At 36.8% G+C, this 16,881-nt stretch overlaps 1 protein-coding gene across 7 annotated transcripts in view; it reads right to left on the reverse strand.

The window, feature by feature from the left end:
* Positions 1 to 16,881, reverse strand: part of RPS6KC1 (ribosomal protein S6 kinase C1) — a 380,719-nt gene that overhangs the window by 270,286 nt on the left and 93,552 nt on the right. For 6 of the 7 annotated variants that reach the window (XM_047840895.1, XM_047840893.1, XM_047840894.1 and 3 more), the window contains exon 8: positions 12,142 to 12,234. The exons of the other annotated variant lie outside the window; for it this stretch is intronic. In XM_047840895.1, coding sequence (XP_047696851.1) covers positions 12,142 to 12,234 — 93 coding nt within the window. The remainder of the gene's footprint in view (positions 1 to 12,141; positions 12,235 to 16,881) is intronic. 7 annotated transcript variants of the gene reach the window in all.

Raw genomic sequence — 16,881 nt, forward strand, 5'->3', positions numbered from 1 at the left:
TTGCCCTATAACTTCACTTTCTGAGGATCTAAGAAGAGTTGTCGATTTTTCAATTTGTTCAGCTTTTTATTTCTCTTAGAAAGGGATGGAGACTTCCAAGCTGTTTACATGCCAGACCAGTAACCAGAAGGTACTACATTTTTAAATGTATTTTTAAGTATTTATAAACATAGGTGTTCAGTACCAAAATCATTAGTAGCATGTTATGCACAAAACCACAATAATAGACGACTTTATTTTAAAGAGATCTACATTGAGGGCACCTGAGTAGTTCAGTCAGTTAAAGCATCTGGCTTCGGCTCAGGTTATGATCTCTCGGTTTGTGAGTTCAAGCCCCACAATTAGCTCTCTGCTGTCAGCACAGAACCCACTTCAGATCCTCTGTCTGCCTCTCTCTTCGTCCCTCCCCTGCTCACACTCTCTCTCAAAAATAAACACTTAAAAAGTAATAAAATAAAAATAAATATAGCTTCACCTATAGTACTGCTGAATATACTATAATATATTGAAACTATGGCTTTATTTGTATGTTCTAATTTGAGAATTGTTATTATAAACTACTTTTACAATATGCCTATATATCTAAACTATATACTAACAATAAAGTAGTAGGATGTATTATTTTCTTATAGATATATGACAATCTAATATACATTTATTATGAAGTAACAGTCGTGGGAATGATTTCTTAAAGACTGCAACAGAATAAAATTTTTCAAAAAGTATGCAACCATGTTAAATCAGCTCACTTTTGCTGTAGTATGTAATCAATAATTGTAGCAATAATTATTAATCCATGTCTACCGTATTAGTAGTTTCTTTTAAATGTCTTTGTCCTACACTACCTCAATTATCAAACAGAATGAACTATGGGAAATGAAGGAAGAGAAATATTAGTTTGGTCATTTTGAAAGTGGGATATAAATGGGAAGCATACAGTATATAATTATTTGAGGGTGGCTTTTCTTCACTCAGCATAATGTCCTTGATGCATTCATCCCGGCAGATGCGTGTTTCAACAGTTCATTCTTTTTTACTGATGAGTAATATCCCCCATCCCTGGTATTAATGTACTACAGCTTAACTGTTCACTTAATGTATGGTATTTTGGTTGTTTCCACAAATAAAGTTTTCTAATAGGCATACAGAAATATCTCTGTGATCTTATTTTGCATTTCTTTAATGATTCGTGATGTTGAACATCTTTTCATGTGCTAATTTACCATAATTTCATTTGGTGAAATGGCTGGCTTTTCATGTCTTTTGGTAATTTTCTAGTTGGACTATCGGGTTTTTTTCATGTTGAGTTTCAAGAATTCTACATATCTTCTAGGTGAGTTTTTTTGTCATTTACACAACATGCAAATAATTTCTCCCTGTCTTTAGCTTGTCTTTTCAGCCTCTTACTGGGTCTCTTGCAGACCAAAAGTTTTTAATCTTGCTAATCTAATTCATCACTTTCTCCTTCTATGGATCATGCTTTCCAGCATGTTTAAAGCCTCTATAAGCCAAGGCTTATGTCCTAAAGATTTTCTCCTGTTTACTCCTAATGTGTGATCCATTTTGAGTTAAGTTTTATATAAAGTGTGGGGGAGGGGCCAAGATTTTTTTGTTTGTTTTTTTAGACAATGACTATCCAATTCCTCTAGTACTCTTTGTTAAAAAAAAAAAAAAAAAGCTATCCTTCCTACTTTGAACTGTTTTGGCACCTCTGTCAAAAGTCAGCTGGCCATACTTGTGAGCTATTGCTACATTCTCTATTCTGTACCATTGATTTATGTCTCTCCATACACCAATACCACACAGTCTGGACTGCTGTAGCTATGCAACTCTTGAAATCAACTAAAGTCATTGTACCCACTTTATTCTTTTTATGAAACTGTTCTAGCTATTATACTTCCTATACCTTCCCATATAAATTTTTTAATAATCTCACCTACATCCACACACACACAAAAACCTTCCTGAGAATCTGATAAGAATTGTGTTAAACCTGTATTGTCAAGTTTGACTGTAAAGGGTACTGTATTTTTTTAATGTTTTTTAATTTTATTTTTAAGAGAGAGACAGATAGGGTGTGAGTAAGGGAGGGGCAGAGAGAGAGGGAGCCACAGAATCTGAAGCAGGCTCCAGGCTCCAAGCTGTCAGCACAGAACCTGATGCAGGGCTCTAACTCACAAGCCACGAGATCATGACCTGAGCCAAAGTCAGACGCTTAACCAACTGAGCCACCCAGCGCCCCATGGGTACTGTATTTTTTTTTTAATCTTTCATGGCTTATCTATTTATTTATGCTTTTTTAATTTTATTTTTTATTTTTTTAAATTTACATCCCAGTTAGTTAGCATATAGTGCAACAATGATTTCAGGAGTAGATTCCTTAGTGCCCCTGACCCATTTAGCTTATCCCCCCTCCCACAATCCCTCCAGAAACCCTCAGTTTGTTCTCCATATTTATGAGTCTCTTCTGTTTTGTCCCCCTCCCTGTTTTTATATTATTTTTGTTTCCCTTCCCTTATGTTCATCTGTTTTGTCTCTTAAAGTCCTCATAGGAGTGAAGTCATATGATTTTTGTCTTTCTCTGACTAATTTCACTCAGCATAATACCCTCCAGTTCCATCCACGTAGTTGTAAATGGCAAGATTTCATTCTTTTTGATCGCTGAGTAATACTCCATTGTGTGTGTGTATGTATGTGTATATATATATATATATATATATATATATATATATATATACCACATTTTCTTTATCCATTCATCCATCGATGGAAATCTGGGCTCTTTCCATACTTTGGCTATCGTTGATAGTGCTGCTATAAACATGGGGGTGCATGTGTCCCTCTGAAACCGCACACTTGTGTCCCTTGGATAAATGCCTAGTAGTGCAATTGCTGGCTCGTAGCGTAGTTCTATTTTTAGTTTTTTGAGGAACCTCCATACTGTTTTCCAGAGTGGCTGCACCAGTTTGCATTCCCAAGGGTACTGTATTTTTAATTCCAGTTTCTGTATGTTCACTATTAGTATGCAGAAATATAACATATTTTTGTATGCTCATTTTATATCTTGCAACCTTGCTGACTTCACTCACCAGTTCTGAATTTTTGCTAAATCCCATGGTTTTATATATGTAGACCATCATATCATCTTCAAAACAGACAACAGTATTTACTTTCCAATCCATATGCCTTTTATTTCCTTATCTTGCTGAACAGCACTGTCTAGAACTTCTGGTACTATGTCTAACAGAAGTGCTAAGAGTCTGCCTTGTTCTCAATTTTAAGGAATAAAGCATCCATTCACCATGAAGTATGCCATTAGCTGTTAAGTTTTCTGTAGCTATTCTTTTTTTTTTTTTTTAATTTTTTTTTTCAACGTTTATTTATTTTTGGGACAGAGAGAGACAGAGCATGAACGGGGGAGGGGCAGAGAGAGAGGGAGACACAGAATCGGAAACAGGCTCCAGGCTCTGAGCCATCAGCCCAGAGCCCGACGCGGGGCTCGAACTCACAGACCGCGAGATCGTGACCTGGCTGAAGTCGGACGCTTAACCGACTGCGCCACCCAGGCGCCCCATCTGTAGCTATTCTTTACCAAATGAGGAAGTTCCCCTCTATTCCCAGTTTTTAGAGAGGGTTCCCCTCCCCCCATGAACTGGTATTGGATTTTTCAAACGCTTTCTGCATCAGTTGATATGACTGTGTGATTTTTCTTCTTTATCCTGCTACTGTGGTTAGATTACATGGATTGATTTTCAAATGCTGTATTAACTTTGCATCCCAGGAATCAACCCTACTTGGTCAAAATACATAATTCCTTTTAGATACTGCTGAATTCTATTTGCTAATATTTTGTGAGGATTTTTGTATCTATATTAATGAGAATTACTGGCCTGTACTTTTCTTTTTTGCACTTTGGTTTTGTTATTAGGGCAATACTGGCCTCATAAAATGAACTGGGAACTATTTCATCTTCTATTTTCTGGAAGAGAGTATGCAGAATTGGTGTTTAATTCTTTAAAAATTTGGTAGAGGGGCACCTGGGTGGCTCAGTTGGTTAAGCACCTGACTTTGGCTCAGGTCATGATCTCAAGGTTTGTGGCTTCAAGCCCCGCATCCGGCTCTGTGCCGACAGCTCAGAGCCTGGAGCCTGCTTCAGATTCTGTGTCTCCTTCTCTCTCTGCCCCTCCCCTGCTCATGCGCGCGCTCTCTCTCTCTCAAATATAAAATTTTTATTTAATTTGGTAGAATTCTCCAGTAAAGCCATTTGGGCCTCAAGATTTCATTTTAGGAGTATTTTTGTTGTAAATTCAATTCCCTTAATAGTAAAAGGGCTATTCAAATTATCTATTTCATATTGGATAACAGCCTACACTTTTCTATAAATTGGTCCATTTCATCTAAATCATCAAATTTACATGTATAGGGGTTTTTGTACTTTTCCTTTGTTATCCTTGTGATACCCATGGGACCTGTAATAATATCCTAGTTCATTCCTGACAAAGTAATTTGTGTCTTCTCTTTTTCTGTCAGTCTTGCTAAAGGTTTATCAATTTTACTTATCTTTGCAAAGAACCACCTTTGTGGTTCACTGATTTGGTCTATGGTTTTTATTTGCAATTTCAATGATCACTATTTTTACCTTTATTTCCTTCCACTTGCTTAAGGTTTATGTTGCTCTTTTTCTAGTGTCTTGGAGTGGGAGCTTAGAGTGTTTATTGATTTGGGACTTTTCTGCTTTTCTAATATAAGTATTCAGCGCTATAAAAATTTCTGTCAGCATGCTTTGGCTGTGTCCCATCCATTTTTTCCCCATCGATTTTGATATGTTCTTTTGTATTCATTCAACAATATATTCAACAAATTGATGTTTGGTGTATACAAATCTAGACCTGCTGTGTGTTACTGGTGGATTGACTTATCATTATATAATGTTCCTTTCTTACTCTGATCGTTTTCTTTGCCTCAAAGTTTACTTTATGTTTTCTGTTTTTTTCTCTCTGTTTTTTGTTTGTTTTCTTTTGCCTGCCTTACTGTGTGTTACTTTAACATTTGGTAGAATTACATTTTGGTTTATCAACAGTGTTTTTTTAAAAGTGTATCTCTTTAATTAGCTTTTTCAGAGTTTGCTCTAGTTATTATATATACATAACTTCACTGTCTCCTGGTGTCATCATTTTACCATTTCAAATGAAGTGTAGAAAACTTACCTCTCCTTGTGTCCCTTTACATCCTCTCATTTATTACATAATTGTCTTAAGTATTTCCTCTACATACATTTAGAAATAGGTAAGACAGTGTTACAATTTTTGTTCAACCATAAAACATAATTTAGAACACTGAATAGGAAAGGCGCCTGGGTGGCTCCGTCAGTTAAGCACCTGACTTTGGCCCAGGTCATGATGATCTCACAGTTTGTGGGTTCGAGCCCCGTGTCGGGCTCTGTGCTGACAGCTCAGAGCCTGGAGCTTGCTTCAGATTCTGTCTCCCTCTCTCTGCCCCTCCCCCACTCATTGCTGTCTCTCTCTCAGAAATAATTAAACATTAAAAAAATTTTGGAAAAAAAAAAACCACTCAACAGGAAAAAAAAGTATTTACTCATATTTTACCCTTTTCATTGTCCTTCCTTCCTTCCTAATGTTCTAAGATTCCTACCTTTAATATTTCCTTTGTGTTTAGAGAACTTAACTTTATTCTTTTAGGGTAGATTAACTAGTGACAGATTCTCTTAGTGTTTACTCATCTGAGAATGCTTGATTTCCTCTTCATTTTTGAAGCACATTTTCACAGGATATGGATTTCTGGGTTAACACAATTCTTTTCTTTCAGGACTTAAAAAACGATGTGCCATTTTTTATGGACTCAATGTTTTTTTCTGATGAGAAATCCATTATCACTCAAACTGTTTTTACTCTATAGGTAATGTTTCCCTCGCACTGTCTTCGATTTTTTTTTTTATTTTGTCTAGTTTTTAGAAGTCTATGAGGTGCCCTGCCATGGATTTCTTTGGATTTATCCTTTTTTTTTAGGATCTACATTCTTCAATCTGTAGGGTTATGTCTGGCTATCATTTCTTCAAATACTTTTTGGCTTCACCCTCTTTCTCCTCTTCACCTGTGACCCTAATGCCACATGTTAGAACTGTTGATTTAGTCTCATAGGTTCCTGTCACTGCCCACTTTTTCCCTCATTTTATTTTCTATTCAGCCTGGGTAATTTCTATTGACCCATCTTCAAATTCACTATTTCCTCTGTCTTATCATTCTGCTGTTGAGCCCACTGAGGTCTGTCTTCACCTTTCTTAACTGTATTTTTCAGTTCTAAAGCTTCCATCTGGTTTTTCTTTACATCTTCCATTTCTTTGTTGAGACTTCCTACTTTTTTGTTTGTTTCATATGTGCTTGTAATTGCTCATGGAAGTATTTTTATGATGGCTGTTTTAAAATCTTTGTCAGATAAGTCTAGCATCTGTGTCACCTCAGTGTTGGTATCAGCTGATTATTTTTTCTCCACGATTTTCTATTGAAGCCTGGATATTTCAGACATATTATAAGACTCTGCATCTCGTAAAATTTTGTATTTTCCTGACATGATTCTGATGGCGGAAAGAGATAATCGGTCTGTTACTACCAGGTAGCAATGGAAGTTCAGGTAGCAATGGAAAGCCTTTTTGGCTTTCACGGATATCTGAGGGAGGAAAGTGGGACTCCTGGTTATTGCTAGGTAGGGGTAGGAGATCAGGCCTCTGCTGATACCACCCTGGGAAGAACAGAGGCACCTCATTACTGTTCCTCATGTAGACTTCATTTTACACCAGGTGGGAGGTGGCTTCATTATCACTGGGTAGTGGTCAAACCCGGAATCTCTACCAGCCCTCCTCTAACATTACCACAGTGGGGAAAGGAAGGGGAGCCTCTTGACCACGAGGCAGGGCTAAAAGTCCAGGCTTCCCAAGTGATCACAATTGATATGTGTCATTTCAGCCCAGTGGGGATACAAGTTCCAGATCCCCACTTGGCCCTTTCTGACACCACCCAACAGGGGGGATGCAGCACCTCAATGCAGCCTTGCAAGAATGAAAGTCTAGGCACCTCACATGGTCTCTCCTAGTCGTGGTGGGATAGTGCCAAAGTTTTTCTGTGGGGTTAGCTGAAGTAGAGTGGTTATTGTCTACAAGTTTTCTGTCTTACTAAGCTGCCCATTTCATAGTCCTTTGCTCAGAAAGACCGCGCTTTCACTAAGTTTGTTTTTTGTCTGTGCCTACTAACTTTGCTGAGTTGCCCATATCACTAACATCCAGTCTGGAACATGTGAGGAAAAGAAAGTACAGGGAATTCACCCACATAGTCATTGGATCCCACAGCCCTTAGCCAGTCTTCCTTCTACTCTCCAGTGTCCGGTCTTCTGGTTTGTTTTCTGTATAACATCCAGAGTTTAGTCAGACTTAGCAGAAAAAATAGGGAAAAGGATCTCAATTCCATCTTTCTACGAGCAAAAGTGCAACACTTGTAATCTGACTATCATTTAGGCAATATTTTTGCCACACTGTTTATTTAAATAAAGGATAAGGTCCTATGAATACAGCTCAACCCAATGTTCCCTCAATGAGCAAATACCCAAATATTGATGCTTCTGTGTTCTCAATAAGGACAGTTTACCCATATAGCATCATAGAAAATATTATTTAGGAAACTTAAAAAACAAGTATTTGTTTTGTACTTGTTTTTTAAGGTTCTCTCAACATCTACTCAATTTGAACAATCTCCACAAATGTTCTCAAAAATATTTTCACTAAAATTATATTTTTCCAATGGCAAGTCAACCTAAGAATTCTGACAAGCTTAGGATAAGTTCAGGAGCTACCTCGATTACAAAATACCTAAACACTTGATGTAATAAATAGTCATTAGTTTACAAAGTATGTGGCATCTCATAACAATGACTTCTAAAGCATCCTTTTGAACTTGTTTTTCAAGGAGTGACAATGAATTTGAGCAATCCAGCCATACCATCTTCACGGGTTGACCTTGAAAACACCACATACACACCCACATGCAGGATGAGTCTGGCTACACACAACCCAGTAGAGTTAACTAGACATGAAGGGATCACATCTTGGTATTATTACTCAGATGGTTAAGTCAGCATCTTCCTTGCAGCAACCCCCCTTTTATTTAACTCTTTTTTAAACCCACAGGAAGTTACAAAAATAGTAGCGTCCCATGTACCCTTCACTCAGCTTCTCCCAATGATGATATCTTATATAGCTATAGCACAGTATCAAAACCAGGAAACTGCCCCTAGTACTTTACTGTTTACTAGACTACAGAATCCTTTATCCTTTTTTTTTTTTTAACGTTTATTTATTTGGGGGAGAGAGATACAGTGTGAGTGGGGGAGGGGCAAAGAGAGAGGGAGACAGAGAATCCAAAGCCAGCTCTGTGCTGACAGTGAAGAGCCCAATATGCGGCTCAAACTCACAAACCACAAGGATCATGACCTGAGCCGAGGTCAGAAGCTTAACTGACTGAGCCACCGAGGTGCCCCTCCTTTATCCTTTTAATTGTTAAGTTACACAATAGTGAACTTTCTCAGAAACTTTCCCTACACTTGGGCATTCTAGTACTAAATGACCAATCCAGACTTCTAACTCAACTGCAAATTAGCTATACATAAGCAATTCTTATACCTACATACCTCATCCATAGAAACACAAAAGTTTGCACCCACACGTGCACAAATTTATGTGAAAACACCAGCAATCCATCCGTTTCATCCAAGTATTAGTTTTCTACTAACTTCTACTTTCCCTTGCTATTACTACATGAAGACTATGTGTAAGTGAATCTGAGGGCTAAAAGAAATCTTTATCTAATGTAAAACTCCCTCCGGTGCTTGAATTCCTTCTACAACATCCCCACCAATGACTCTTCGGCCTTTGCTTGAATCTCTCTAATGACAAGAAACAAATAAGTATGATGAAATCCAGTCAGCCTTTGGTCAATCCTAATTCTTAAAAGGCATCTTTAAGCATTAGCTAAACTTTGAAAACTTGTACTCATTTAGTTCTGGTTGTATCCCATGGGGATATTAACAAGTCTTATCCTTGACTACCTTCTTTCCAGGAAAACCAGACATCCTGGTTTGCCTAAGGTGATCTTAGTTTGCACCTCTTGATCTGGCATAATACTTCCTTTCACCCTTAAGATTTGAACAAACAGTATTTAATCATGCTATCCTGGATAGCCCTCCAAAGAAAGGAAGAACACATGTGTTTTTATCAGGTTAACCATACCTCATTTTTATAGCTATTCTTTGTATGATTTTGAGGGTCTTCACTAGCCTGATTATTCTTGCTCTTCAATGTTCACAAGCTTATTTATATTGCAAGATCCCTAATGCTTAAATTCCTTGTTGTACATATATATTAATGATGGATTTTGTAAGCCCAATTAAAGAACAGAAAATCATTTATTTCCCTTTGAATACCAGACCAAGATACACCTATGGGGCAATGGAACTAGGGAGCAGTCTCACATTATACCAGTAGGTGTCACTCTATATATGATGTATTTAAAATTATTTAAGGTTCAATTTATTCCTTCAACAAATATTTAGTAAACACCCATTAGGTGCCAAGCATGATTCTAGGCACTGAGAACATAAAGAGCAAGACAGACAAGATCTTGTTCTAATGGAGCTTATGGTCTAGATACGGATGAACAAATTTGCTTTATTTACTTCCTATATAAAAGTCTATAAAATCCTATTCTCAAGGGAAATTTTACTTTCCTAAGTTAATAGACAACAACACTCAAAATAACTCATAAAGAACAAATACTGTAATGAAATAGAATCAGACAAACTGTAGTCTGTACAGGCTAGATTAATGTATCCTGTGTATTTTCTAGCCATTTCAATTTATTCAACACTGTTCTTCCAATCTTCCAGTTTCTAAAAGCCAAATGGAAAAGAACTTATCTTCAAAAAAATTCAAACTTTCTGGGGTGTCTGGGTGGCTCAGTTGGTTAAGCATCCAACTCTTGGTTTTGGCTCAGGTCATGAACTCACAGTTCGTGAGTTCGAGTCCTGCATAGGGCTCTGCACTCTGGGGGCAAAGCATGCTTCAGATCATCTATCTCCCTCTCTCTCTGCCCCTCTCTCGCTCTCTCTCTCTCTCAAAAATAAACATTTTTTAAAAATTCAAATTTTTAAAAATCTATTCATGTTTTTATGAAGACTTATAAATTTTAAAAGATTATTTGCAAAGCTTATTAATTCCCAAATACATATTTAGTTATCTCTACTTTGAAAAGTTAAATGTCACCTTCTCAACACCAAACATACTCTCCGGGCTAACAGAATAAAGACAGTAGCAAATTATGCATCAGCACAGAATTCTGGAATTCCTCCTCTGCTGAAGGTGCTTGTTTAGATAAACCTATGAGACTCATAGCTATTAGCAGGATTTCGAGGTGACTCACTCATGATTAGAGCATAGCAATGAAAGGTCATATTTTATCAAAACAAGCAGATCAAAGGGAGGGGACAGACATTGCACATCAAAAAAGTATATTTGCTTGCACAGAAATCCAAGAACCTACGAACTATTCAGTTCTTATTTTGCCTCTCTTTACTCTCAAACAGATCATTCTCCAAACTGGAAAAGCTAGGGAGACACGGTTAAAGAAATATTTCAAGCTAAAAAGACCTACTGCTTAGAACTCTTTAAGTCATAATTCAGTTATATGAATTTATTTGAGAAAAACAATGCTTATAATAAGACTGAGAGGTTCAGGTAATATTGAACCCAATGTTCCCTTTGGAATAGCTCAAACCATTAGCTCCATCTAAATTACCTGAGATACACTGCATATTGTTCAGTTTTAGCAACGAATCACATGCATACTTTAGCACACAAGAAGTACTCAACGAACATTAAGTTACAAATGACCACTGATGTGCTTCATAAAAGATGGTTAATAGAAAAAAAGGCCTAAATTAATTTATATCTTAATATTAAATAAAATATTTTCTTTTACTCTGAAAGGTAAGGTGATGGTTGAGCAAATATACTTAAAATATGGTTTATTGTGTGTGATTTTTACTTTTTATTTATTTTTTTATTGTTCTATTTTTTTTTTTTTTTTTTTTTTTTTTTTGAGAGAGAGAGAGAGACAGAGTGTGAGCAGGCAAGAGGCAGAGAGAGAGGGAGACACAGAATCTGAAGCACGCTCCAGGCTCTGAGCTATCAGCACAGAGCCCAATGCAGGGCCCGAACCCAATGAATCGCCAGATCATGACCTGAGCCAAGTCAGATGTTCAACCAACTGACCCACCCAGGCGCCCAGTGTGTGGTTTTTAAATTACACTTGTAAAGTCTCTGCCAGTACTGTGAATTTTTGGCATATCTGAGATGTCACCAAATGTGGAAAAACTCAATAGCAGATATCTTTGTTATCTCTGTATTTTTATTCCAAATACAAAAGTAAAGGAGATGGGGGGGGGGGGGGGTAGGGGGGTGGGAGGCATGTGCTGGAAAAAAACACTGTTTTTGGAGTCACAGATCTCTAGGTTTGAATTCCAGTACTACCCTAAGTTAGCCATCTGATTTCTGGGCAAGTTACTTACCCTGTTCTACACATCACTTTCCCAACATGATGCAAAAAGCAGGGTTGTGAGAAGGATTGAGCAAGTTGTTTTATATGAAACGCCTGTGTACGGCCGACACATTGTAAGTACTCAGTAAACGGTAGGTCTTAGGAGGGTGCCATTTTTTTCTTTTTGATCATTAGATTGACTATACCAGTTAAGGCTGAAATCTACTGACTAACAAGTTTTTGTGACTAACAAAAAGTGTATCTTTACTCTGCTCTAGCAGGTTTATAAAACCAAAAGCCCTTACTCAACCGAATGCCAACAAATATGCACCTTCTCCCTTAGCTCAAATATATTTTGCATGACCTTACATGAATTGCTTAGATAAAAGCTTTTTCTTTTCTGCTTTTGTTATTTTAAAGTGCAGATGCATTTGAGTCATTTTCTCCTTTTGTTTCATATCCTTAAGATCCAAAGCTTCAAAGACATAATGTCAGCATGCAGTCGATTTATGACTGAACTCTTGAAGAGACACTGAAGAATTACCTTGTCAATCACCCCAAGGACTCTGAAGGCCTTCAGCTCCTCGGCAGGGCTCCTTAGGTTCCAAGGGGGCCTTGAACTTAGTGATCCTGGAGGCTAATGGAAGATATCAAAGATTACACATCAATCAGGGAGGTACTTGAAGGAAGACTGCCTGCTGAAGCAAATGCCAGGCCAAAGGAAACTAAATTTATCATAAATCAGAGAATGGAAAGATGAAAGGAGGAAGTTTCTGTTTGTCTGTAATGTAAAATAAAAAAAAATAATAAAATCAAAAAGAAAGAAAATCAAAAAGAAAAAGCAAGAAAAAAGTTGCAAGTAAATAAATCATGATAACATCGAAAACAAAATTTTAAAAAGAAAAAATAATGAGCTGATATAGTTTCTAGAGCAGTAATTCAATTCAAAACTATACAGCTGTAAGGAAACTTTGTAACAAATGGGTAACTAAGACAACCACCAATCACAGCCTTATATTTACCCCAGATGGCTCAAGAGTAATTTACAAGGGGGGTACTAAAAAACAATGTTATAATCGATAAACCTGGGGAGAGAGGGAACACAACAAGTCATTCTTTCTCATCATGAAACTACAGTCCTTTAATGTTACTTTATAAATATATACTTATGTATTTTAAGGCGATTGGCAGATTCAAGTTGAACCAGAACTGTCAACAATGGTGAAAAATTAAGAAACTCCATCATACAATCAATAATCGTTACAACTAAGGTTGTTCAAGCGTAGAAAAGAAATGACTTACAGGAGAAAAAAATTTGTTTTAATATCTGAACATGTGTGATGTGGAAAACTAGGACTGTTGGCTACAAAAAAGATCAGTGAAAACAGGAAGGGATTATTTCAGTACCACACATAGTAAAAGAATAAACCTTACTCCCTATCCATTGGTCTTAGTTTTTCCATGTCAATCAGTAAAGTAAGACATTTCTTGTTGTCTGAAGTCTATCAGAATATGCAGGAACATTGTTCTCCCCGTGAATGGAAGACAACTCTCCTGGTTAATCAAATGTCATGATTAATAGTTATTGAAATACCATTTTTGATACTTCAAGTCCTTGTACAGACCAATATCACTAGACAGGAAGCTCCCTGAGAACAGGAAATATACCTTATTCATCTTTATACTCTCAGTGTCTTGTGTGTTAGCCAGGAGACAGGAAAAGCAGAAAAGAGAGGAAGGAGGAAGAGAGGAGGAAAACAAGGGAAGGAGGTTACACAGATAAATCAGGTGTCATTTACAACCGGAAAAACTATCATTTGTGAAATTTTCTAAAAGCAGCAATTTTTTTTTCTAAAGCAACAATTCTAATTGCTTTCAAATATTTGTTTGTTTTTAGGTTTAGCAAGCAAATACTAACTTCGGTGTGCCTGAAGAGGTGATGGTCCCCAACTTCCTACTGTACTGCTTGTAGTCTTTCTACTCCACGACACATTCTGATAATTAAAATTAATCTCTCCCTATTCTATTATTAAGGAAGAGTAAGAACTGCTTGTGATTTCTGGTAAGAGAACTGTTAAGGAAAAGTTATAGGGGGAAATAATACTTTAGATGATAATTTATCCATTACATTCATCTTTGAAAATATAGCCAAATGCATCTAACATCCATGCCTCCTATTTATTTATACCTTATACCTTCTTACTCACTGATGTCATTGGATCTTTCAGTTTTTCCAAAGAAAGATTTTGGTTCACTGTGGTAATCAAGAGCAAAGATAGAAAACTACAAAATCTTTATAAACTGCACCTTTCAGTGAATAATTACCATGTGTCCACTATGTGCATGGTAACTGAAAGAATATAAACCATCGAAAGGCATGATCTCTTAGCTATAAGAAGTTTATTACTTATTCGAAGAGATAAGCCAAATATATGAAAAAATTAAATAATAATAAAACATTTTTTTAAAAATACAAGACTATACAGATAAGTCACTAGTATATGATAAACTGTGGTCTCAGAAAGAAGTGGAACTAAAAATTATTTTAAATGCTATGTTGAAATTAGGTTAGGAAAGGATATTATATACAGGATTGGAAGGAAACTGGTCTGGTGGGGGAAAAATGTTCAGATTGTAGAACAAAGGAAAATAAAATTATGCACTTAGGGTCTGTCAGTTTTCACAGGCCTTGAATGCCAGGTCTGGACCATATTCTCCAGAGTCTAGAAAACAAGTTTTTGTATGAGAAACAACCTAATGAAAACAGTGATTTAGTAAGGTTACTTCTGCAAAGATGGGAATGGTGAAATTGTAATGGGGAAAGACCAAAGGCAAAGTGATCATTAAAGGTCTCTTTCCACTTTAACCATCTATAAAAGTTTAAGATCAGAGAAATGAACAAAGAAAGATCATGAAATAAAATCATCAATAAGAAATCCTGTATTCCTTATACGCAGCGCTTAAATTGGGTAGAATCCCTATAGATCTATTCCTTTTTTCAGATGGCAAAAGGAAACATAAATCCACAGAATTTTAAGAACAGAAAGAGACAGAGATCAAGTCCAATGTTCTCTCTCTCTTTTTTTTTTTTCAGATGAGAAAACTGAGAAGCAGCAAGGTTAAGCAATTTGTCTAAGATGACACAACTAGATGATAGATAAGAAGGGATTACATCTTACTTATTAAATATTATAACATTGTTTGGGGAAACTCCAGCCAATGCTAAGGGAATGAGGGATGGGAGAATATAGTGTATTTCTAGGAAACATGGCTGATTTCCTTAATGAGAAAGGTCAAATTTTCACTTACGTATATTAACTACTGTAGCAGAACATGCCTAGAGAAGCAAGAAGTGGGGGGGAGAGAGTACATGATGGATCTTATGATAGAAGAATGTACGATGACCCAACAATCTTCAAAACCAAAGATGGCAAATACATATCACTCAACCGTTCAGGCCCACGGCAGATATCTCTGTTAATCTCACACTCTGTCTCACAAGACAGTGTTCTTGGCAGCCATGACCAGGGGATTGGAGTTAACACACTAGTAAAATCTATTTACTATTTCTGTTCTACATTCTCTAAATGGCTAAGTGACGCTTACCCTTACTTTGGTTGGTTTCTCTAAAGTTGTCGTTTACCCTGCCCACAGTCTTCTTCACTTGGTATTATTCCCTTTTCTTGATGACATCTACCTCTGTTCTTACTGAGCTGTTAGTGCAGTACTTAAACTTCAACGTGTCTATGCATCACCTGAGGACCTTGTTAAAATGGAGATTCTGATTCGGTCAGTCTGAGAGAGGCTACGATTCTGCATTTCCAACAAGCTAACAGGTGATGCTGATGCTACTGGTCCACCAACCACTTCCAGAATACGGTTAGCTACCTGTCCTTAACCTAAGAAGAATAAGCCACCATTTTGGAGTGGGGGAAGATAAGGGTAAAAGGAAAGCACTTTACAAAAAACATATCGAGAACGCACACTCTAAAACCTGATGGCTAGCTACACTAGTTTCTTAACTTGGTTTCACCCGTAAATTTTTGGCTTTGCCAAGAATTTCACTGGCAACTTATTAACCCTCAAACCCCATGTCCTAGACTCTCTTCCATCACATTTCAAGGATGTGTCTTCACTGTAGTACTATTACTGATGTGGAATGGCCCTGCCATCTCTGCTTTGTCTATGTCTCACTAAGGGTGACACGATACTCATTTTAAAATATTTCCTAAGGAAGAAGTGAGAAATACCAATAATACCAGTCAACAAAATGCACAACAGAAAAAATATTTTCAGTATCACAGTAATTGTACTCAAAACTCTACAAATATTCAGGAAAGGCATACATTCTACATATTAATTTTCATTTACACCTTGTTTAACTGTATGGCAAAATATGTATTCATACTTTACAAACTACACAGTATTTTATGTCCTAAATTTAGACCATTTACTACCTTTTTCTAAATTTCCATGATCTTGAGTTATTATTCCTAGAGCTAAAAAGAGCAAAAATGATTTTACAAGTCTTTTCCAGGAAAATTCCCTCTGAATATTAATTCTTGGGGCACCTGGATGGCTCAGTCAGTTGAGCATCCGACTTCAGCTCAGGTCACGATCTCGCAGTTCGTGAGTTCAAGCACCACGACAGGCCCACTGCTGTCAGCGCAGAGCCCGCTTCGGATCCTATGTCCCCCTCTCTCTGGCCCTCCCCAGCTTGCACTCTCTCTCAAAAAAAAAAAAAAAATTTAAAAATATATTAATTCTTAAATCATTCAAAGTCCTCTCCAATTAAAAAAAAAAAAAAGGAAAAGATAAAGGACTCTGTCTCTGTCAGTCAAGACTTTTACTTTAAACAAAATTCATTTCCTTTTTTTCTGAAACCTGCCCCTTAAGTTTTCTTAGAGCCTATTAATAAGGAAATAGTGAAGAAAACCAAGAGTCAAAGAGGGCTCCTTTCTGCCCTTTTTCAAAAAGGATATTACCATGTATGACTGGGAAATTTAGAACTTTTATTTTTACCACAAAAGAGTCTCATAAATAAATTCAATAAAGCAAAGGCTGAAATCACCACAGAAAACTCGGGTGGAGTGAGCCATGACCTGGACTTCACCAAAGGGGAACACAAGAATCAACAAAAAATATTTTAAACCAGAAAGGATCCCTTTATTTTCCTAATCAACCAGACTAGAAAGAAGTGTTGGCACATGCATTCAAGATGGAAATTATATCTGCTTTTGCACAGAATTTAAGAGCTAATGGGCCTCAAAAATAATTTATACCA

The sequence above is a fragment of the Prionailurus viverrinus genome, chromosome F1, assembly GCF_022837055.1.
Source record: "Prionailurus viverrinus isolate Anna chromosome F1, UM_Priviv_1.0, whole genome shotgun sequence".
NCBI lineage: Eukaryota > Metazoa > Chordata > Mammalia > Carnivora > Felidae > Prionailurus > Prionailurus viverrinus.